This window comes from Passer domesticus, chromosome 11, assembly GCF_036417665.1.
Source record: "Passer domesticus isolate bPasDom1 chromosome 11, bPasDom1.hap1, whole genome shotgun sequence".
In the NCBI taxonomy this organism is placed as follows: domain Eukaryota; kingdom Metazoa; phylum Chordata; class Aves; order Passeriformes; family Passeridae; genus Passer; species Passer domesticus.
Window position 1 is genome coordinate 11,993,076 of NC_087484.1, and position 23,754 is coordinate 12,016,829.

A 23,754-nucleotide genomic window follows, 5' to 3' on the forward strand; every position below is an offset into this window, starting at 1 on the left:
TCAAGGGGCCTGGCTGTTCAACAGCTTGTGTACACTGATGGGTGCACACCCAGCCCGTGCAGCCCTCCAGCTGAAGTTTTCTCATTGGAAAATGGAGCATTAACACATTCACTCCTCATGGCAAGCAGCAGCCTTCCTAACACTGTCAAACTGCTGTGCTAGAGCTGCTGAAGACAGAACTGCAGTATGTTACTGACCACACTTACCACTGGCCTCTGGAAACCATGGCTGCAGCCAGGCGTCCCCTGGGACCAGCTGTGGCTGAGCAGGGTCGAGGGATGGTGCTGACCACGCTGCCCTCCAGTGAGGGGGATTTTGGAAATATAAGTGAATGGGCTTAATAGTTTGATGCTGGTCACTGTGGTTACTTGCAATTCCCAAATAATCTGCTAGATGGCATTATGTAATAATAGTAATAAAAATAATAATAGTAACAACAACAACGATAATTACATACTGGTTTGATTGATCCAAACTCTAGAAATTATTTGAGTAATAAGTTAGGCAGGTGTTTACATGTTTTACAGCATGAGTATGTACTGCTCCCCTTTTGTTGAGCACTCATCCAAACCCTGATGAAGTGCCACAATCTGCAATGCTAGAATTTCTATTCTTTTTAGCAAGATCTGACACATGACACAGGAAGCTATAGTAACAACACAGAGACCAACTTTTTCATTACGTCTGTGAGTGTACCCAGCAACCCCGGCAAGAAATTAAAAGACAGCTTCTTGCTCTTCGGCTGCTGAATACAAATAAAGAGCAAAGGATTACTCATACATAATAACTAGTATTTGCTGCAGGCCCTTCAGGTCTCAGAGCCGGACTAACCAAACCAAAGGAAAGATCATGTTGCAAGAGCGGGATTTGTCCATGGCACACCCTGGCCGTGCAGGCAGCTGAGGCTACGGCTCCCGCAGAGCGTGGGGTCCCGCAGTGGCCCTGGGATTTTTATCAGTTTAAGGGGATTTGGGGCAGACGGATCCCCCGCGGTGCCCTCTCCATTCTCCCCGCCCGTGCTGGCGGAAGCAGCAGGAGCGCGCTGTGGCGCCCAGGCTCCGCACGTGGCCGTGGCGAGCCGGGTGGGGCTGGACCCCGTGCCGCACGGGGGTCCCGGGCCGCACGGGGGTCCCGCTCCTCGCGCCCGCGGCGGCACCGGCGGCCGTCCCCCGCTGGAGGCCGCGCTCCGCCGCGAGCGGGGAGGGGACGGGGGCCGGCCGGCCGCGCTGGCACCGCCCCGGGCCCGCCCCACGGCGCGGCGGGGCCGGGGCTGGGGCCGGGGCCGGGGCTCCGCGGCGGGCGGCGCAGAGCGGCGGCGGCGGGCGGGCGGCGAGCAGCGAGCCGCCGGCTCGGCGGGCCCGGGCAGCGGGCGCTCCGCCCTCGGTGCGCGGGGCCTCCCCTCTCCGCGCCCGCGGAGCGCGGCGCCCGCCTATATCTACGGCCGCGGCGGCCCGGCGCCCGCAAGGATGTGAGGCGGGCGGGCAGCCCAGCCGCCGCCGCCGCCGTGGCATGCCCCCCCGCGCCCGGAGCCGTCGGCGCGGCGCCTAGCCGCTGCTCCGCGGGGCCATGCTGCCCTGGAAGCGGAGCAAGGTGGAGCTGGCGGCGGGCGAGGCTCGGCGGCAGAGCAAGCCCAAGGGGTACGCGGTGAGCGTGCACTACTCGGCCCTCACCTCGCTGGCCCGCGCCTGCCCCGAGAGCGCCCTGCACCGCGTGGGCAGCATGTTCCGCTCCAAGCGGCGGAAATTTCGCGTTACCAGCGAAGACCCCACGTATACTGTGCTCTACCTGGGCAACGCCACCACCATCCAGTCTAAAGGTGAGGGCTGCACCGACCTGGCCGTCTGCAAGATTTGGAGCAAGAGCGAGGCGGGCCGGCAGGGCACCAAGATGAAGCTGACCATCAGCGCTCAGGGCATCCGCATGGCCCACGCCGAGGACAAGGGGCTGCGCCGGCCCGGCCACCTCTACCTGCTGCACCGGGTCACCTACTGCGTGGCCGACCCGCGCCTGCCCCGTGTCTTTGCCTGGATCTACCGCCACGAGCTGAAGCACAAGGCGGTGATGCTGCGCTGCCACGCCGTGCTGGTCTCCAAGCCCGAGAAGGCGAAGGCCATGGCCCTGTTGCTCTACCAGACTTCGGCCACGGCACTGGCCGAGTTCCGCCGGCTGAAGAAGCGGGACGACGCGCGGCACCAGCAGCAGCAGCTGGTGGGCGAGCAGAGCATCCCGCTGGTGCCGCTGCGCAAGCTGCTCAACGGGCAGTGCTGCTACAAGCCGCCGGTAGAGCGGAGCCGCAGCGCGCCCAAGCTGGGCTCCATCACGGAGGACCTACTGGGCGAGGAGCAGGAAGAGCGGGCCATGCACTGCGACTGCGAAGACATCCTGGAAGCGCTGGGCGAGCCCGAGGGCGAGCTGCTGCGCCCCAGCACCGGCCGCGGCGAGAGCCCAGAGCTGGGCCAGCTCCTCCGCGACCTGGGCGAGCTCAGCCTCGGCAACGATCTGCGCTCGCTGCGCGCCGACCTGCGCGTCCGCCGCCTGCTTTCTGGGGAAAGCACGGGCAGCGAGTCCTCCCTGGAGAGCGGCGGCACGGACGGGGCCGCCCCGCCCGGCAGCGACGCCGAGCAGCCGCCCCCCGGCGACCCCGAGACCGGCTGAGCGCTCGAGCCCATACGGGCGTGCGCGGTGCCGCCGGGGCGCACCGGGTTCCCTCCGGGAATGCACGGCCCCGCCGGGGCGCACCGAGTTCCTTCTGACCCCTCCGGGAGTTCCCGGTCCCTGCCGGGAGTGCACGGCCCCAGCGGGGCGCACCGGCTTCCCTCCGGGAGTGCACGGTCCCTTCCGGGCGTGAGCGGCGCCGCAGGGGCGCACCGGGTTCCCGCCGGGAATGCGCGGCCCCGCCGGGGCGCACCGGGTTCCTTCCGGCCTCTCCTGGAATGCACGGTCCCTTCCGGGCGTGCACGGCCCCACCGGGGCGCACCGGACCCCTCCGGCCCCGCCGAGGCCCCTCGGGGAATTTGCGGTCCCGCCGGGTCCCCGCGGTGCCCCCGCGTCCCGCGGAGCATCCCGGGGAGCGGCCGCCCCTCCCGTGCCGGTGCCGGTGGCCGCCGGAGCCGGACCCCAACTTGCTGCGGCCCGAGGAGGGGAGGCGGCCGCGGGCTGTTTACCTCCGGCTCAGCCCTTGAAGATCTGCCAAATTCCTGGAATAGCTTTCCCCGGGGAGGGCGGCGGGAGGGAGGTGTTGCGCCTTGTTTACAGTCAGAAATCTCATATCCGAGAGGCCCCCCCGCCGTTTTCTCCATTAAAGTCACTCCATCGTGCTGTCGTGTCCAAGAGGTTTGCACTGTTGTGAAGTTGGGTTTTTTTTTTATTATTGTTTTTAAGTTAGACCTTTTTTTTTGGGCCCCGGTCCTGTCCCCGGTCTCAATGCTCTAGATCTTTTGCTGTGCAAAAGAAGACTACTTGTGGCTGTTCACCTGTACATAGGGAAATGTATGCAAATACATTTTGTTATTTTTAAGAACACCACCATTGCGATCTCCTCTGTTTGCACATATGTGAAGAAAATAAAGATGATGGTAACTTAAATGGGGTCACTATGGCAATTTGGCCTCTGTGTGTGGATTCCTGTAAGGAGCTGGGTGGGGGAGAGATCCCTTGGGAAGTGTTGTAGGTGCAAGATAGCACTGCACAAAAAAGCTGTTTACAAGCATAAAACGAGATTCCCAGGCTCGCTGGAAATGTTACACTACAGGGAAACGCACTGGGCACTTAAGGGCTGTTAAAAGACACAGGGATGAGGTTTCCTCTCAGCAGCGTCTAATGATGGGCAGGAAAGTGCTAGAAACCTCTGTCAAGGCGCTGTGGCTGGATCCTAGTCCGGAGAAACCCGGCTGCGGGCCCCTGAGACTGCCCCGAGGCGAGGTGCCCCTCGCCTGGGCACGGGGGATACTGCACAGCGTTAATGCCATCTGCATCCAGGTGCTGCAGCTGGTCCCTCGCTGCTCACAGTGCCAGCCTGAGACAATTTTTAAACCTCACCCAGGGTAAGCAGTGAAGTTGATTAGCCACGGGACTGCCGCGGTATTTTTAGCTGTAAATCTGTTTGTAAGTGGCAGGCTCCCAGGGCAGGAGAGATGTTCCGGTTTCATTTGTCCCCAAGTGGAGGTATCAATTAAGAGATAATTAATCTGGCATTTCTGATGTCTAAATGTTTTCCACTGTGCCTGTGCTGCAATCGCTGGAGTCGCAGGAATGTCAATGAAAAGCCCGACCAGCTGCCAGGGCCAGGCCACACTCCTTGTGTAAGGAGCCCGCCTCGGAACTTGTAAATAGCTCATTAAAACCTATTGCAAAATCTGCCACCACACCAGCGAGACCATTGTCTCAGTATGAATTAGTCAGAGGAGGAAGGCACAGTGGTGTGGCTTTCATGGGAAGGGGTGATGGGGAGAGGGGGGAATCCCCTCTGAGTGGGCACCTTCTTGCCTAGTTGATGGGCAGCGGGATGCAGCGGGTGGCCACTGCTGGATTTGAGACGCTCAGCCCGGCCCTGCAGAGACATCCCTTGCTAAAGAAACATTGTGTCTTGGGAGGGAAGGGGCACGGAGAGGAAATGAAACACCACGGAGAGCTTATCCCGAAGTGCTTGTCCCGAGATGGGACTTGCCAGAAGCGCCCTGGGCTGAGTGCCCCAGGTCTGCCCAGAGCTCTCTGCTCCGGGGCAGAGGGAGCAGGCAGGGCTTGGAGCAGGGAGCAGTACGGCACCTGGGGAGCAGAGAGGGCAGAGAGGGAGTCACGGGGATTAGTTAACTAACCCTGGGTGTTGAATGACCCGTTGGTGTTTGCTTTATATCCTCAGTGTGTGCTTAAAGGTGGTTAATGGCCTGAGCTTAGTCAATGCCTTTCCTCTCTCCAGAAGAGCCATCATGTCTGCAGCAGTGAGAAAAGGTTTTTATCGCATGCCAGAGCTAAAAGCACAATTCCCTGAGCAGCAGTAGCAGCAGCCAGGGCCTGAAGCATTTCCCCTTGAAGCCATTAGCAGGGCTACTGTGCAGTTTCCTTAGAGGCCTGCATAGATCGTTAGCTGTAGAGTCCAAATCCCTTTGTGCCTGGGATATTTTGGTACTGGAACCATAGAAAAAAAAGTCATATGTACGTCTGCAGTGCTGGTGTGAGGTTATTCATGTGTGCTTAGCTGCCCTGCCTTCCCCATAGCAGCATGCCTGGGCCTGAAAATGAGAGCAAGTGCATGTGAGGAGAAAAAGGTAATTTTATTTTCCTCACAGCAAATTTGAAGGAACATCTTCCTAGAAAAAGGAGAGGAGGAGAGAGCTAGACCTTCTCTCCAATAGATTTGAGTAAAAAGGTGAGCTGCTGCTGTTTTTTCCTTTTAAACAAGTAGCTGCTTGTGGAACTGAAAAGCCTATTGCTGGCTGATATGTGGGGAGGTGCAGCAGGGCTTTGGGAAAGGCCTGCTCCCATATGTAGAGGATAAATTGTTCTATGGTCTCTGCTGGGTGCCAGGGCTGCTGCCCACTGAGCGTGTCCCAGAGCAGGCACTGCCCCTGCTGGGGCTGTCAGCAGAGACACGATCGGGCTCCATCCATCAGCACTCAGTCAGCCTTACAGCCGGGGATGGTGAATCAGCCCCTGGCGCAGCGCAGGCGGGAGGGCTGCGCAAAGAGCAGCACAGACCGTGACACTGCTCCCCAGCAGCCAGCAGCCCATCCCACCACTGCTTTCCCAGGGACAGGCGGGCAAAGGGAGAGCAAAGGCAGCCTCATAGCTCTGCCAGTAGGTTTGAGCTGTGGGGGAAGAAGTCAGATGTGGGAACAGAAATCAGATGTGTGCAGAGTTACGTGCATTGCTGTCTGCCCCTGGTGCAAATCACTGCCCTGCCCAGGCTCGGTGGGCCAGCCAAGGACGTGTCCAGCACAGCAAGGTGGAACACTGAGCTTCACACATCTCTGACCTAGCAGGCAGTGTGTGATGAATTGGACAGAAAATACATATAACAAACAGCACTAGGAAAGGCGATGATCCAGCTCTGAGCCTGACACATGGAGCTGATGCTTTGGCAAGTCAGCTTAGGTGCTGCACCAGGTGCCTGAGGTTCCTCAGGTGTGTTATGGCTAAATAGAGCATGTTATTAATCCAGGCAACAATGATGGCCCCAGAATATGAAGATATTAAGGGGGAAAGAGCCCTTTTTGCTAATACTATTTCTTGATTGTGTATTTACTGGTGCACTACAGATTTTCTCCTGAAAATGAGGCTCAGGGGCCACACAAATGTGGAAGTGTTGGCAGGATCCCATATACAACTTCTTGTTTTTCCTGCCCTTAGCATGCCCTCCTCCCATCTTTAGGTCTTCCTCATCCACAACAGGAAAAAATATCATGTGCAACCAGAAAAATTAGCCAGTGGTCAAGTGGAATGAGCCAAGTCATAAAATGACTTTTAGCCCAGACTATAGTACTGTTTAGATCCAGAATTATTTGCAGTTTAGTTTGGAGATGTGCCTTGCATGGGGCACATCCAGTTTGTCTGAACAGGGGGGACAATGTTGGCTGAGGGGCTGCTTTGGACTCCTGGATGTGAAATTTTGTTGAATGGCACCAGGTCAGTGGTGAAAACTTCTTTCTTTTTGGGGGCTACAGGCAGTACTCAGTATCAAATACAACCTTGGGACAGTTCCAAGTCACCTTGAGAACACACACTGTGACTCTCAGAGAAGCAGGAAGGCGTCAGGATTTCCTCCTTGGCGGTGTGTTGGAGAAGAGCAGCTGACCTGTCCCACTGCTGTTAGTCATTCCCAAGGCATCACAACTGTCCCATTGCCCAATTATTGGTCATCACACCAAACCCTCTATTATTCAGTGGGGAAAAGCTCCCCAGTTTCAGGGAAGGAACAAGGCAGACAACCTACTGTCACCTGTCCAAGGGGTTGTGGGTGACAGCACTTCACAGCCCCTGGTTTTCTTGGGTGAGGGTGGGCAGGGTCCCACTGATGACGAAAAAAACTGATGTGCTGCAAGGAAGGTGCAGTGCCAGCCAGCTATGCCTCACCTCCTGCTTCTCCTGGAGCTGGGAAGAAAAAACCCTTCATTTCCAAGGTCAGCAGCAGCCCCAGCTCCCGCAGAGCTCATGTGCTGTGAAGGCGTCTCCCCCTCCTCACCCCAGCCGCTGGTAGCAGCAGGGGCTGTTTTCCTCAGCAGCTGGAAGGAGATGATGTGCAAGGACAGGAATGTGAGGGCAGGCAGCCAGGGCAGTGCAGGGACAGCGTGGGGTCCCAGAGGCCAGGCCAGGTCGGTTCATCCGCGGGGCTCAAAGAGCCCCATGGAGGGACTGAGCTGACCTGGCCTCTGAGGTTCTGCTTCTCTCCACATCTCCATCACCCACCCCAGACAAGGTGACACCTCCAGTTTGCTGCCTGGTGCCTTGCTTGCCTGGGGCCTGAATCTTGGTTAATGCCTGGCAAGGTGCACAAACTGGGGGGAACACAACTGTGCTGCAACAGAAACAGCAGGAAATCAAAGACATGCATTGAAAAAACCATGACATTCCCCCTTGCCGGTAGGGGCTCTGCCTGGTGGGAGGGCTAAGTGCTATGAAAACACTCAGAGAAACAGTTATATAATGAAGGACAAGGTCCCAATCCAGCCCTTGGCTTGACAAGGTGGCTCTGCAAGGAGCTGAGCTCCAGGCTGTGGCTGCCCAGCACCCTCCAAGATCCAACCCTGGTCACTGCAGTCCATGCTGCTGCTGAGGGGTGGAGGTGGGAGAAAGGCTGCAGAATGCTTTTTCCCAAGCTGGGAAATGTTCTTCACGCTCAGACTTGGTAAGCCAGAGCACAGCTCCCATCTGTGGGCTTAAATCAAGCCCCTTTGAAGGTAGGAATTGGGCAAGTTCTGGGACAGGATAGCCCAGGACTGATGAAGGTCGGGGGGGCATATGTGCTCAAACACATGTTCTTTGTTCTGTGGGAAGGACCCTGGAGAACTGGACACAGTAAAGAGCTTTGCCTCCTCCCTTACTCTCCTGCTCCTCAGTGGAGGGCAGCTGGGCAGGCTGCCTCCTACAGCTGGTCCTGCTGCCACCCCTCAAAGAGGGGTGACATGCTCGGTGTCACGTGCTGCTGTGGCCCAGGCAAGCAGGGGGGACAGAAGGAAAAGGCTCTGGGATGGGATTCATCCCTCCTCCCGCAGCACCGTGGAGCTGCACAAGGTCTGCTCGGATGCATGAACAAGCTGAACTGTGACATTAATTAGAACTGACAGTGTTCCTGGAGGGAGAAGCAGAGCAGCAGCACCAAAGCTGCTGCTGCTGGGTCTGTGTGCAGAGCCAGGCTCTGCACCAGGCTGGCCTGGTTGTGCCATGACCCTTGAATCTTGCCACAGTGGGGTCTGTGCTCACTTCAGCTCCAAAGATCACAGTGGGAGGTACACCCGCAGCCCCAAGGGACAGGACAGGCAGTGCCTGAATCCAGCCCTGCTGAGCATCTGCCCAGCATCGCTCTGCTCCTTGCAGCCAGCCCTAACTGCAGCTGGGCACTGCCTTTCCCAGTCCTGCACACTTACCTATCGTTCTCCCCTCTTATTGTGGCTCTTTGCCCCCAAAGTGCTCTGCCCTCAGCACCACTGTTTCTCACAAGCTCTTTTCCCATCCCAATTTCCTGCTGAGTAAGAGCTGCCACTTGCTGCTGCTTCACAAATGCCATTGAGGATTGCCTGCACTGGAACACAGTGCAGGCAGCCCAGAGCAGTAAGGGTTCTTCTTCCACTGGGCAGGGAGCAGTTAAGGGAATTAGGATAAAAAGTTGATATAAATAATTTGGTAGCTCCTGTAGGAAGATTGCAATTTAGCTTAATTATCATAATTACATTTTCAATCTCTCTGCTAATACTTATGAAACAATAGAGTCAAGTGTGAATGCAGCTGCCTGCATTTCCTACCAGTAACTTCTCATTCTGCTGCTTAAAACAAGTCCTTGGGGACGCTGAACCAGGCAGCAGGGAGGGCAGGTAGGAATATGGTATTCCCCAGCACCTTTTTTTGGGCATAGGGAAGCCTCATTCCCCTCTGCTTGCCACGAGGATTTTAACTTCAGCTCCAGGATCAGCAATATGATTGTCTGAAACTAGCCCACTTTGGTGTAAAAACATCATCTCTTCTGCTGGAAGTGGAGGAAAATAGTCTGGAAATATTTATTTCTGAGCAGGGAGACCCGCGCTTTCTCTGCCCAGTGTGTGGTTGATGACCTGCAGACACAGCTCCATCTGTGCTCGTGGTGGCCCAGGAGATGAGACCAGTGCAAGTGGAGAGCCAGGCCTAGGCAGCTGCTGGCAGGAATGTTCATTTACAGCAGCTCATCAAAGCTGAGTGTTAGTGATGACTTCTGAACATGGCCAAGACCATGTTTGCCCTGCAGCCTGCCCCTGCCTTTTCTCACCTGGGATGGTGAGAAATGGATGCTTCTCAGCAGCAGAGGCAGGTCCTGGGGTCTGTGCCCTGCCCACTGCCTTCTCTGGGGGTCCCAGGAGACCCTGACCAGAAGGTGTCTTGCCAGGGCCCCGGCAGCAACAGGCACCATGGCCAGGAGGCAAATGAGCAAAGGGAGGATGCAGCCACACAGAGCTGAGTAAGTGCTGCCTCCATTGTGCAGACGCCTGAGGAGCACCCAGGGCCATGGGAAGTGCTTCCCCATCCCAGCATCTGCCTTTGAGATGTAGCACACAATACACAGAGCACTGCTCTGCCCTTGGCTCAGCAGCAGCAACTCCACCCCATGTCCCAGTGTCCCCCCAGGCATCCCCAGTACCTCCACACATCCAGCTCTGATCAGAGCAGGACTGGAGCAGCTGTATGAGTTCAGGCTCCCTCAGGGCAATCTGCCACTACACTTGTCATCCTTTGGTGACACTGCGTCCTGTCCTGCCACAGTGCTCCGGCAAGTTGGGTTGGGAACTGAGCTGCTTATCTTTAGTGCTGCTCTGATCTAATTTTACTTTCTTAAGCAATGTCCAGGCTTTAGAGAGTGTTTTGTAATGCAAAGACTCTGCATGGCAAAGAGGGGAGTCCCTGCAGCTATCCCACATGCAGCAGTACAGCAGTTATCCATCCCCACACCAGTACAGCAGTTATCCCACATGTACTGGTACAGCAGCAATCCCCCACACCAGTACAGCAGTTACCCATCCCCACACCATACAGCAGTTACCCTACAGATCAGTACAGCAGTTATCCCACATGCACCAGTACAGCAGTTACCCTACACACCAGTACAGCACTTATCCATCCCCACACCAGTACTGCAGCTATCCCCACACCAGTACAGCAGCTATCCCCCATGCCTGACTTTGTGGCTAGAACCCTCTAGCTGCAGCACTGGCTCAGCAAATTTCCAGCAGAGCATACAGCATGGTACAGCTGTGCAGGAGACCTCAGGTCCACCAGGGTCTGCTGGAGCTGGTAGTCACTGTAAGATCTGCCTTCTCTCTGTTTGGACTCCCAGGGCAATCCCATTAAGACCTTTTGGTTACTGCTGCTTTGAAGTAAGCTGAACCCCTGCCTCTTCACAGCTCTCACTGCTGCTGCCAAAGGGAGAAACACCAACGAAATCAGACCCTCCAGGCTGCCACCAGAGCGACAGAGGAGCAAGGACCACTACAGGCAAAGGGTATTGCAAGGGCCTGGTGTGCAGCAATAGTAAGACCCAGAGTCCTTATTGCACCTCTAGGCTAACCTAGAGGTGAGGCTCATCAGCCAGGACATTGATTTTCATTATTTCTGCTCCCCAATCTGAGCTTCCAGGACTGGGGAAGCAGAAATAATGGAAGGTGCACTCAGGCCATGCAGCCTCCCTGTGAAAGCAGTTTCATGTACACTTGCACTCATGCTGCCCCATGGCACCTCTGAAAGTAAAGCTCTGCAGGAGGCTATTTCAGGACCCAACATGACTCTCCCTCATGTCAGGACCAATTAGTTATATCCTGCAAAGGAAAAAAAGTCTACTAAAGCCAGCTCTGGTGGGACAATGACATTAAGATGTTCCAGGTGCTCATCTGGGTTCCCCAAGCAAACCAGGAGCTAAACATAGCCCTGGGAAAGTGACAGAAGGGGCTGGCTGCTATCCTCTGCACTGAGGTCTCCTGGGGCAGTCATCTCCTGCGTGGGCCATCCCTTCTCTTTTGTGCCCTGACCTTCCCTTGCTCTGGCCCTGTGCAGAGCATAGCTCCTGCTCTAGGGCCATAGCTGACATCAGTCTGAGCTCATCTTGGTGGGCTTGGTTCATGCTTTATCCCACTCAACCAGGGCATTAAATCTCACTGTCATTTTCCAAGGAAGAAAATTTTTCCTCCCCATTTGGAGGAAAAAGAGGAAGAAATAATTAGTCAAAATAGTGAGAGACAGAGAATTTTAGGCATTTCATATTCTCATTGTCCTCCCCCACAATGGTATTATCCTTCTCTAAATAGATGCTGAGCTGAAGACATAACAACACCCTACTTCCCCCAAATAGCTCGAGTGAAACAAATGCAGGAAGTTTGAAGGGGTTGGAGCTGTGGCCAGACAGGAGCCTGGGCACCCCCATGGGTTCCTTGGGGCCACGGGGGCTTCACAGGGCAGGCAGCTGAGCTGCAGTGAGCCAAGAGCCAGGGTCTTGCCCTCATGAAATGGGGGCTGCTGCCCTTGCACTGTAAAAGAGCTGCTATGGGAGGTCCTGGCCTTCAGTCCCTGTGTCTGGTCCTGGTGCTGTCCCCCTCCCTAGGAAAGCACCAGCAGGGCAGCCCTGAAGCATGGCAAAGGCAGCAGGAGAGACACAGACTCCACAACCCATCACAGCTCGGTCCTAAAAGCTGCTGCTGGTGGAGGGCTGGCCTGTCCCTGGCACAGTGCAGCCCTGGGAGCACCTGCCAGCCAGGACAGCCCCAGTGCCAGGGCCTGCCATGGTGTGATGGGAAGGAAACCAGTGTCCCTGGCTGGGTGCAGCTGAGTTGTGCCACTGGCACTGGTGCCTGCTGCTGTGGGGAGCCCTGCTGCTCCCTCTGTGCCATGCATGGGGTGATGGGGACACTACAGTCCTGAGCAGCTGCCACAGTAAGGTGCTTCATATGGGGGCTTGAGGTTCCTCTGTCATGCCTGTGTGCTGTGGGGACAGCACTCCCTGCCCTCTTCCCAAGGCCGAGGTGACATTCTCTCTCCCAGGCAAGTGCTAAGTACCTGGGGCTGTGCTGGGACCCCAGCAGGAGCTGTTTTATCAGCACCGGGGTTATCACATGTGGGGACAAAGCCCCTGGCGAGAGCCACACTGGTTTGTCCCGGGGAAAGAGGCAGCCCCTCCAGACAGCACCTGCCTGCAATCCCTGTGAGCCGTGACCTGGTCCAGCTCTAGAGCAAGGCACAGTCGCTGCTGCACTGAAGATGTTCGACTCTTCAGTCACAGTACTTCAGCAACTTTACACAATTGTCTTTAATGGCAGAACCATCAGTAAGGCACTCAGAGGTGCAGTTAGACCTTCCCTCCCTGAGGAATGCTGTTAACTGAAACCAAAGCACAGAGGCAAGAAATTGCTCGATGAAGTAGTTTGGTAATTGTGAAAAAGAAGAACTTGTTTTCTTTGTCTTGCAACAGCAAATTGTGCAACATGACCTGCAGTGGCTTCAGCTCGGCAGGTTTTCAGGAGGAGGTTGTGGGGTGATTTAAAATCCACACTTTGAGGAGGGAAATGATTCCAAGCCTGCTATGGACTGTGTGGTATCCATCGGGAATGTGGCAGTGGCTGACTGAGGGGCAGTGACTGTGTTTGGTTTCCTGTTCAGGTGCCCTACCTGGGCATGGGTGAGTTCTCCTCTCCTCTCCTGTCTGGGGGCCGGCTCAGAGAGGACCTGGCTCAGCCTCAGGGCTTGCCTATGTTCCCAGAGTAAAGTGAGCTAAGGCCCACTGATGCATTAAGCAAGAGGAGCTTTTATGAGCTCATTTTGCTGGGTTGTTTTAAGAACCATTATAGTGATGATGACTTTTGGCCCTGTAACATAAAAATACTCTTTTTCAAGGTGAAGAGATGCTCTGCAAGTCAACCCAAGATGGAAGGAGAAGAAAAGTCACTAGGAGAGGTCAGTTAGGATTAATTACTTGTCCTACTGTCATCCCTATGTACCCCAGGCCCAGACATGAGCTGGACGTGCTAGGTGCAGGACAAAAAAATAGAAGACAAAAATAGTGCTGAGAGGAACCAGCAGCAGATACCAGAAATAGCCCAGGCCAGGAGAGTAAGGCCAATCTGAGGGCCCTCTCCTTCCTCTCTTCTGATTTCTTTCCCTCCCCAGGTGCTGCTGCCTCATCCTGGCTTTGTCATTCAGATGCAAATGGAAATGCTCCAGCATGAGACAAAGGCCGCTGACACCTTACATTTAATTCAACTCACAGAAGTCTACCGGCGCTAGGAGGAAAACAAAAAAAATAATCCCACAAAAATCTTCTATGTCTGTTTTGTCCCAGTTATAAATGGTACAATCTGTGCTTTGTTCTCAACTATTGTTGCAAAATTGAACCACTTTCAGCCTCTCACCTTACTGAACGGCGGGCTGCCTCCAGCAGAGCTGCTGAGAGCAGCACAGAATGAAAGCCCTCCTTGGCCTAGAAACCTGGAATGTGTGAACCTCGTTAAAATGCACTCAGGGAGCTGGGCTTTCAAGTGGAGTGAAGCCAAAAGCCAGCGAGCCCCCCAAAGGATGGCTGTTCCCAAGGCGAGGAGCACACCTCCAGCTGAGAGACACGCTGTACCTGACAGCCCCGTAGTGCCTCCCGTAACAGCCCTGGCCTAGAAATAGCTCAGTGCTGGATGATGCTCTCAAGAGACTGATGAATCTTGCTGACTCTCTGCAGCATCCCAGCAGCTGCCTCCTGCCTGGTCACGCCTTTCCTTGGCTCATCAGCACCAGGCCCTTCCTTGAGGACCTGCAGCACCCTTGTCTGATGAGCACTGAGTTTTGCTCTGCTGGGATGGAGTTAAAACGTCTTTGGTTCTGCAAACATTGCAGGCACATTACCCTCCCCTGGGGCTCTGCCTGCCTGAGCAAATCCAGCATACAGAGCTGCTAGGATAGTATTTCCCTTTCTTTTTGGAGATGTGACCCTGGGAAGAGAATGAGCTCTGTCACCTCCTCCAGCTGGGAAAAGGCCAGTGCTCAGCAGTGCCAGCTGGAGACTCCCTGGTATCACCATGTCCTGCTCAGCCATGGGCTGCACACTCCCACTGGACTCTCTGGGGCCAGGGATGCTGTGGCAAAGAGACCTGAGGCCACTCCAGCCCTCTACATACCCTGGGGCTGCTGCCACTCTGAGCTGGCTGTAGGGTGCTGCCTCCCAGGTCATCCCAGATCCTCCTTCATCCAGTGGGAGGTGGCTCCTGGAGAAGCCCTGGCCTCAGCCAGGAGGATATGGGACAGCAAAGGTAACTGCAATCTGCCCAGTTCTTCCTGCCATGCAGCCAGACCCACGCTCTTGGCTGCTGTGCAGGATCTCTGTGCAAAGCTGAACAGCTGCTGCACTTCATTTCCCCAGTGGCCTCTGAACAAAGTGAGCCCTTGCCCATGTGAGCAGCACTCACCAGCAATTCTGCACAGCACAGAGACCTGCAGTGCTGGAGGTCAAAGTTCAGAAAGCCATTCTCCTATCCATCCATCCATCCATCCATCCATCCATCCATCCATCCATCCATCCATCCATCCATCCATCCTCTTTCTCTGCAGAGAAGGCAGGGATGCTCCTCCTCTCAGCAGGTAATGTAGGGAGGGTAATTCACTTATGAAGTAATTTAGTGTAATTCTTAGTTATTAATACTGTGCTTTATATTTTTTTAGGTTCTGTGTAATTGTTCCCCTGCTCTGACTCATGCTGTTCCAGGGAGTAAGAGCTGTGCACTGTATTGGCACTGCCTGCAAGATGCATGAGCTGCTTAGCTCCTGCCTGGCCTGGCTGAGGGGATCCTCTCCCCTTCTTTCCTCACCAGAGCCTGACCTGCCCCTGCAGTGCAGCAGGGACAGCCTGATCTCTGTAATCTGCTCCAGCTCATGGCCCTGGGCTCCTGCAGCAGCACTGATTTCTCTGCAGTCACTCTACAGGGGAAGCAAAAAGTTCTCTGGTATGTTTTATCTGTGTCCATCTTAAGCTCTGAAGAAAGGTGTTACTGGAGCCAGCAGAAGGGTAATTTTTTTCTTTTTACATGATTGAAATGAGAGTTATATATGCAAAGCCATAAATTGTGTCTGATGCCCATCTGCTCTTGTTCACCCATGGTACCTTTCAAATGGTGTCCCATGGGGTCCCGATTTGCACCCAGAGATCTTCAGAGCCCCAAGCCTTCCCCCTCCCTGGTTTGCTGCCCACAAGGCCCACTGCACTGCTCCCAGGGGCTGGGCAGACAAAGGCTGTGTGTGAGCAGCCTGGCTTCTGACCCGGACTCCAGCCCCATGACAGGGCTCCCAGCCTCAGCTCCCATTCCAGGAGTTCATTGAGTGGCCTGAATCCAACCCCTCCCTCAAGGACAGGGCATTTTGCTCAGTCACAGCTCTCATATCCTCCCTACAGGGGATGTATCCCTTACTGTGGGGCCTGGGGGTGTGTTAGTTACACAGCAGCTCTCATCATCTGACACCTGCAGTAAGATGACAACATTTCCAGAGTCCAGCATGGCACATTTGGCTCACTGCTGGACTCAGTTTCCCTTCCAGGTGGCTAAGCCAAGAGCCTGCAGCCACATCCCTCTGTGCTCCCTCCAGGGACCCTGCCACTCATTCACGTTCCCTTTGGCTCCTGGATTCCATCACCCTGTCTGTGGGTCAGGGAAGCATGACCTGCACCAGCCAGGACGTGCAGGGGTGTGTGGGGAGGCATCTGACAGTGAGGCCAGTGCCACCCTGCATTGGCACCCTCTGCCAGCCCTCTCCTTGGCAGGGCCTGGAGGCAGGGGATGCTCTGCCTGGGGCTGCCATGTGTGGCAGCTGGAGATGTTCTAGGTAGCTGTCCAGAGGGTCTGCTGGGCAGCCAGCTTCCATAAGTTATTTATGAGCTCTGGGAGGGAAGCAGTGATAAATAATACATTGGCACTCTCACATTCTGCGTGCATGTGTCTACAGATAAATATTTCATTCTCGAGGAATACACACAGATGCCTGTTGATAAATAAAAATTGGAAAATGTTCTATTGGGTGGTGTTAAATATGACTCTCCCCTTGCATCTGAAGAACATGGTGTACCTGGTGTACAGCACGAAGATGCTAATTTCCCTCAGCAGAGGCTGCCTATAATGTATCAGTGCAGCACACTGGGCACAGTGCCTAGTGTAGCACACACACCCCAGAAACATACGGCCCTGGCTTTTCCTTCCACACCATTATTTTAACTTCATGTTTATAACAACACTATTCAAGCAGCTTTTCTAATTATACCTTGCACCAACTGGGCTCAGGACACAGCAGTCAGCCTTCTAAATATTAGCAGAGAGACCCAGAAGGCAGCACATTTCCTCTTGCAAGTGTCATTGGAATTTGCAGTGTGCTCAGGCATGAGTGGCGATGCCAAGCTTGTTACTGCTGTTTAATTAGGCAGGTGGCTTCTCCCATTGGAAAAACATGAGATACTGAGTGGGATGTGGGAAAACCCATGGGTCTCACCAGCCCTGCCAGCAGCATGGAGCTGCCATGTGCTGCTTCCTACAGCTCTTGGGGACCCAGGGTGCTCCTGGGCACCCTTCAAGATCCAGGGCTGGAGGGAGATGCAGCCCCCTCTCCAGGGACCACTGCCCTCAGTGCTTGCTGCTTGGAAAGCCCCAGAACCCACTACCCAGGGCCAGCTTTGGCCTCTGCCAGCCCAGCACCAAGGGCAGGTGAAGGAGTTCTTTTTCCCCTTAATATGTCTTCTAGAGCAGGTCACTCCCGGCTGTCTCTCAGTGCAGTGGTGGAAGTGGATTTAGCAGGGTCATTGTTCAGCTTGGCTTTCACAGAGAAGGTTGTGGGCTGCAGATGCCCTGGCAGAAGCCTCTGGCACAGCCTGGGCAAGCAGCACACGCCGTGCCTGGCTGGTTCACCAGGAATGCCTATGCAACATACTGACATATTTGGAATTTTTCCAATGGCTGGAGTTGGCTGCACTGACTTGTGATTTTTTATGAGTAACCCTGTTTTGTGCCCTGTTATCACAGCTGGGTGCTGTGCCATGCTGGCTCTGGTCCCAGCAGTGTGCAGGAAGCTCCCAGCATCCACACTACCATGCTTTGTGCCACCACCCGGAGCAACAACGAGGGATTTCCCACCTGGAAATCCCAGGGACTGGGCCAGGCTGCAGCAGCAGAGCTTGGCGGGGAGGCTTTGATCATGGGCCAGGGCTTGTCCCCATCAGCGGTCCCAAGCAGGGATGCAACACATCAAAGGGCAAGGAGGAATAGCTCCTGCTGAGCACAGCAGGGCTCCGTGCCACCAGAGACTGCCCCAGGCCCCTGGGAAAGGCAAGGCACAGGGAGCCGCTGCCCCAGGGAGGGGAGGCTCAGAGGAGCTGAGAGGCAGATCCAGGTTCAAGGAGAAAACATAGGGAAGATGGTCCAAGGAAGGAAACAGAGCAAGGAGACAGTGGCGGTAAAGCCAGTCAGGAGGTTGGCTTTACCTCCAAGAGTATGTCTTGTGCTTTCTGGAGCCATGAGGCACCAGGTCACTGGGGTTTGTCTTTAGCAGCCCTTCTCTTCCTCAACCTCTGCTGGGCTCCATCACTAACAAAGGTGTCCATCCAGCTGACAGTGAAATTGTAGCCATGTTTCTTTCTCGCCATTCCCTGATGGGCATTTTATCCTGAGCTCCCCCAGGAAACTACTCTGCCAGCCAGAGGAGTTAGAACACAGGAAGCTCCACAGGGAGCAGGGAAGCCCTGCAGGGTGCAGGACTATTCCAAGAGGTCCTGCAACTCAGGTTTTGGAAACTGGACTGCCAAGGGGACACACCTGACAGTGTACTGGGGGATGCACAAAGCGCCCTGAACTGCCAAGAACCTGTGGATGTGGTGGTGCAGGATTGCACCTTGCAAAACATGACTCGGCAGGGAGTGGGGAGAAGTGCTTTGATGTCGTGTCAGCCAGGTGGAATTTCAGCCCTGTCCGCTCTTCCTTGAGGGAAATCTGCATCCCTGGGAGGAGGCTTTCAGACAGGAGGGCACCAATTGATACTAACAGGGGCTGCACTGCCTGTTCACTCTGAGCATGGACTGCCATTCCTGCTCATGCTGTACCTTTATCTCCTGACACCTTCTCCCACTTGCCATGTGGCATCACTGCCAACTCCCATCCTCCTCTTTGGCAAAGATTTTTTGTGTGTTAACACCTTTTGGTTTCCCCCACCTGGTACTTGCATGAAGCATGCAGAGAGATCATTCTGTTAAGCCTGGGAAGTCTGCAGCCACAGTACATGTAACTACTGGAGGAAGTGTGGGAATTTTATTTCTAGTCTGATCTAATCCCTATGCTGCAGGTCCCCACTCCTTCCAGCTCCATTAGGAAATTCCCATGCTGAGTAATATGGCAATGAATCAACTCAGAAGGAAGACACATTGCACCCAAGCCTCATCTCATCCTACTTTAATATTGGTTTATCACACTGAATAAACTGGAGTAATTGTGCAGAAAATGGCTCCATGCACATCGTGCCCATCACACATGAGGATTTTCTGCTCTGGGTGACTTGCTGCCACCAGTGGCCAGCCCCACCTCTGACAGCAGTTTCCTGGGAACACCAGGCACTGTAAGGGTGCTGTGGGGGCTGGGGCTTTACCCCCTGGGACAGAGCAGGACACGGAGGGCAGTCCCATTGCTGGGCTGAGGCCAAGGTGGGAAATTCACCTGCAGATCTGGAGCAGAGGTGCCCATGGCCAGCAGGCCATGTTGGTGCTCTACTCTCTGCTGCTGGTTTGGGGAGTGATGTCTTCACAGTGGTGGGGCTGGGGCAAAGCCAGCATCTCCCCAGGAATATGTGCCTCCTCTGGTGTCTGCAGGCAGGGCAGGCTCTGACCAGTGCCCAAGCCTGGGGCTCTGTTCCCCACAGGACACTGACCCCACATGCTGTTCCTGCTGGTCCTGGCAGGGGTATGCTGGGATGGCAGAGACAGGCACAAGCAGGTCACAAGGACAAGTGACTGAAATGTCCTACATAACAGTGTGTGGGAGAAAATCCTCCACCCCAAGGACTCTTGAACTGCCTGTGACAACCAGAAAGGGAATAAAAATAGTGCCTATTGTTGTGTGCAGGCAGCAGGCTGCAGCAGGGTTGTGTAATGGTACCAGCCAGCACGGGCTGCCTCTCCCAGAGATAGCAGGGCTATGTGGGTCAGCTGGGCACAGCTCAAAATGGGGCCAGGTGGCCGTGGTCCCTGGCAGACAGGAGGAATGACCCAGCCATGTCCTAATGCCCAGCTGGACCCCCCCAAGCTCCAGTCTGCTGGCACAATTCTCTGCTGTGTTCCCCCAGCCTGCCCTTCCCTGGAGCAGACCAGGTCCTGCACCTCTCCTCTAGCCCTGACCAGCATGCCAGCTCTCCTCTGGATGCTATCCACTTCCCCTGCCTCCTCCCAAGGCAAAGATCCCAAAGCCAGCCAGGAGCAGCCTCACCCCTGCCCAGTGGAGGAGACCCTCCCCACTGTGCCCTGCCCCACACAAGGGATACGTTTCCCCCTAATCCTGGTCTGCCAAACTGTGAGATTAAGAAGGGGAAGAGCTTCCCAGCAGCCAGCATGGCATCAGCAGGAGCCAGGCCAGCTGGACTTGCAGCCATGCTCCTGTCTTCACCCTGTGCACTGTCAGATTCTGCAGCTGCTGTGCTTTGCCAATTGGCTCACAAATTACTTTCCAACACCATGTCCCGTCAAGTGTTTTAGCAAAGTCAAGATTTTGCCTTTTTATGGATTAAACACAGGTTTGTTGACACCAGCAGGAGCTGGTCTGTGGCCAGAGGTGTGGCTGTGGGGTAAGTGGGTCAGGGAAGTGCCTTTCACAGACACCAGCCGGAGCTCGGAGCTGCTAGAGATCATGCCAGCACTCTGCCAGCACTCCGAAATCACTTGCAGACGTGGCTCAGCTCAGGCAAGTGCTAACTGCTAAGGTGTTAGTGGGTTTTGATGTACCACCATGTCTTAACCTGATCAGAACCCCCTGGCTGTCAGTGGGCTTGGCTGGGAGTCTGACAGGGTCCAGGAAAGGGAGCAGAGCAGGTCGGTGTGACTGTCCAATCCCAGCCCGACCTGCACTGGGGACTCAGGGGGATGAACACACACGTCTGCAAGGCAAGGGCAGGTGGTGTCCCCCAGTCCCTGCAACCTGAGACCCCATCTGAACCCTCTGCTCTCCTTAGGGGCAGCAGAAAGCAAAGGGCACAGGTGACAAAGGCAGACACCAGACATTCAGCCCAGCAGTAACCCCCACGTCATTGCTTCAGGACAGCCCTGGGCACAACTTTTCTTCTGAAGTGCCCAAGCAAGATGTTCTCATCTTGCTGTAAATCTTCACTGTACTCACCAGTACTTGAAGTTTGTCCCTACTAAATCCCTGTGTGGCTCTCTTCCTCTATCTGGGGAACATGCAAATACCTTTAGAGTTGATAAATCCTTTCTATGTCAACTTTCAGGTTTATTTATACCGCAAAATATCACTTCATTATAATGTAAATGAGGGATCCCTGGGAAGCAGTCAAAGCAAGCAGGGAGCTTTGTTTGCACCATTTCATGTCAGACAAGCTGGGATGAAAGGATGAGCCGACAGGAGCCTACAAATGCCACCCACAAATGCCACTGTGCTTTTGCCATCCTCATGTGGAAAAAGGGCTGGAGGTAAATGAGGCTCCTGTCCATGCTGGCTCTGGTAGATAACCTTCCTTCCCACGGCTCCTGGCCATTGCCTGATCTGCCAATGCCACCAGAACAGATTCCCATTAGGTGCAGCACTCCCCACAGCAGACACCAGTGCACTGTCTGGCCAGCTCAGCAGCTGCTGGGCTCTGTTCAGCCCTGCAGCCAGCAGCCACCCAGCCCATTGCCCAACACCTCATGCTGCTCACAGCCCCACGCTCGTGCTGTCTCATCCTGCTCCTGTGTCTCTATGGCCACTAAAGCAGCAAAGACAACTGAGTAGGTCACTGGTGCCCAGAATGGCAAGGGGCTGAGGGTTGTTGGTGCCCTGCCTGTGCATGCAGAGGGCAGCAAAGTGGGCAGCAAGAAGGAGAAGAACAGCAGGTGCAGCAGTGCCAGTGAAAGACCTGGCATAGGAGATCACGGTGCATGCCAAGCAGTCACCATGAAGAGCAGATCACTGCCTGTCCCCGGGGGAAGAGATGGGGACCGTGGCCACCACTCCCCAGTGTGGGAGTGTCCAGATCCCCTCTGGGCACCCCCAAGAGTGTGTGAGGCATGGGGACAACATCCCCTCCCCAAAAGCACTGCAGCCACAGGGACACCCCCGCGGGGGTGGCAGCTGGTGGTGGTGAAGCAGGCTGGCCAGTAAAGCAGGTTGCTGGTTCCAGCTGGGAAAGCAGGATGCTGTCCTGGGCAGGGAGGCAGGGCTGTGCCTGCAGCCCCAGGCACCCATGGAATACTGAGGAAAGAGCACCTTTGCCCACCCTTTTTGTGAGCAGAGAGATGGGGCAGGATCCATGAGAGGCTGCTGGAGTTTCACCAGCTGCAGACCTTGCTGCTGTAGAAAGCTGGATATTTGCAGCTCAAGAGGAAAGCCTCTGGCACGGCTTAATCCAGCTGAAGCAACTTGCTTAGATAGAGTCACTAGGTGCAAATGTCTCAGAATGAGGGAGTTTAGTTGGATGAATATTTCTAGATCAATTGCAGATTTGCTTGATAACTCCGCAGCCTAAGTGGGTTAGAACTTTCTTTTATATGGAGATGGGAGAGCTCAATGCTTGGTGACAGGGCTCCTGGCCCAGCTGTCAGGGTGTGTCCTGTTCACATTCCCAGACAAAATAGGCTGATTTTCCACAGGATCCGACTGTCCCTGCTAGGGTGCCCACATAGGAAAGGCTCCTACCTAGGCAGCACCAAATATTTAACTAAAAAGGGTTTTGGGACACGTGTGCTCCCCTTCCCTAAAGGGGTGCACTCCCTGCAAATCCCTGGCACGAGCTTGACTTACTCTAAGTGCCTCCCCATTGGAAGATGCCGACATTGCAGAAATAATCAACCTATTTTTAAAGGTTAGGAATGCTCCTAGCAAATCGTCCCCTGAGTTTCCTTCCCCCCAGCTTTTTCTCACCCTCTGCCTCTCCCCTGAGATAGCAATCAATGATACCGCAGGTTTAATTAATGTTTTTGACTTCCAGCACAGGGATGTGATTTCTCCTCTGTGCTTTTGCCAGGAGTGGTCTTATCCTGCCAAACAGGCAGGTAATCTGGGCAGGCAAGACTGGTTTCATACCTGCAGCTCTAACAAGGTTGTTGGAGCCTTTGGGATTTGTGGTAGTGTTGGCAAGGCAGCAGAGCCCCAATGCTTGCACCAGGCATCCAGCTGTTGCTAGAAAAAGCTGTGAGCTGAGGCAGAGTAATGCCAGGACCTACACAGGGAGGGGAGGAAGAGAAGGCACAAGGGCAGCCAGGCTGGGCTTCTGCCCAAAAGGATGCCCTGGTGCAGGGAGGACAGCAGCCAGGATGCTGGCATGGTCATGGTCACAGAACAGTGCATTTAACTAAATAATCCTTGCTTTAAAGCAAGAACAGCATCAGCAATGGCCTTGCAAACCTCAAGCCCTGGTAGTGACTTCTGTTCTGCAAGCAGGGACAAGCTGTTCCACAGGACCCAGCCCATCACCCCTGCAGCCCCTCAGCCCCCACTGCAGTCTCTGCCATGATGCAGCACTGGCGTCAGCACGGGACACCCAGAGAGTGCTGAGAGCAGCTGGCACATTGCTGCTGTCTAGGGCTGTTCTGGGGCCCTTCTAGTTTTGTCTGACATACTCAGACTATATAAAATTAGATTTAGCCTTAGTGCTAAAAAAGAAGTGCTAATACCATTCAGCTGAGGGCTAAAGATGGGGCCACATCTATTAATAACCCTGTCATTTTCACTCTGGAGTGGCATTTCAAGCCAGCCTGCTCCAGCACAGCTGAAGACTCTCTGTTACTCGAGAGCCACCTTTAGCCATGACTCTGCTTCATGCAGGGTGGCAAGAACACTCCCTGCAGGTGCTTACTTCTCATTACAGGGATGCTTTTTAGCTAGTGCTGACCAGCAGAGATATGCCATCAGAGCTGAGGCTATCTGCTGGCCAGCATGGCCTGGAAGACAGCCAGGCAGCCCTGGGAGCAAGGCAGCAGTGAAGGCAGGAGGAACAGGGAGCTCAGGGCATGGGCTGCACTCAGCAGGCACAGGTTGGTCCAGCAGTAACAGAGGCTTTGGGTCCCCAGGGACATCAGTGTCAAGATGGGAAGGCAATCTGTGCCAGCAACAGCAGGGAAAGGGAAGGCCTGGACAATTCACAGTGTCATGGGTCTCCTGTTCTCATGCAATGCATGTTGCAGATGGGGAAGGGAAAGTTCACTGCCACTGCTCCCCTCCCAGTGGCACCCGCCCTGTGTCAGGTGGAGCAGGGAGACATGGGATAAGAGGAGGTGATGATCCTGTTTTTCCTGGTCCTGCCTGCATTCTCATGTTATTGTACTTCTGAGAGCCCCAGAAAAAAACAACAAAAAACCTCCTATGGTCCATGTGAGGGTTAAGT

The 23,754-nt window shown here is 54.9% G+C and overlaps 1 protein-coding gene and 1 long non-coding RNA gene across 2 annotated transcripts; both read left to right on the forward strand.

Moving 5' to 3' along the window:
- The first annotated feature begins 1,292 nt into the window (after positions 1-1,292).
- FAM43A (family with sequence similarity 43 member A) lies at positions 1,293-3,602 on the forward strand. Its single transcript, XM_064385714.1, has one exon. The coding sequence runs from the start codon at positions 1,567-1,569 to the stop codon at positions 2,653-2,655; it is 1,089 nt and encodes a 362-aa protein (XP_064241784.1). The 5' UTR covers positions 1,293-1,566; the 3' UTR covers positions 2,656-3,602.
- A 6,609-nt stretch (positions 3,603-10,211) lies between these two features.
- LOC135278864 (uncharacterized) lies at positions 10,212-13,534 on the forward strand. Its single transcript, XR_010346251.1, has 4 exons — positions 10,212-10,479; positions 10,581-10,678; positions 13,057-13,116; positions 13,330-13,534. It is a non-coding gene; the product is annotated as an uncharacterized LOC135278864 (long non-coding RNA).
- The last annotated feature ends 10,220 nt before the right edge of the window (positions 13,535-23,754 follow it).

Excerpts from the sequence above, each read along its gene's own strand:
- FAM43A (XM_064385714.1), top strand. The coding sequence starts at position 1,567 with ATGCTGCCCTGGAAGCGGAGCAAGGTGGAGCTGGCGGCGGGCGAGGCT.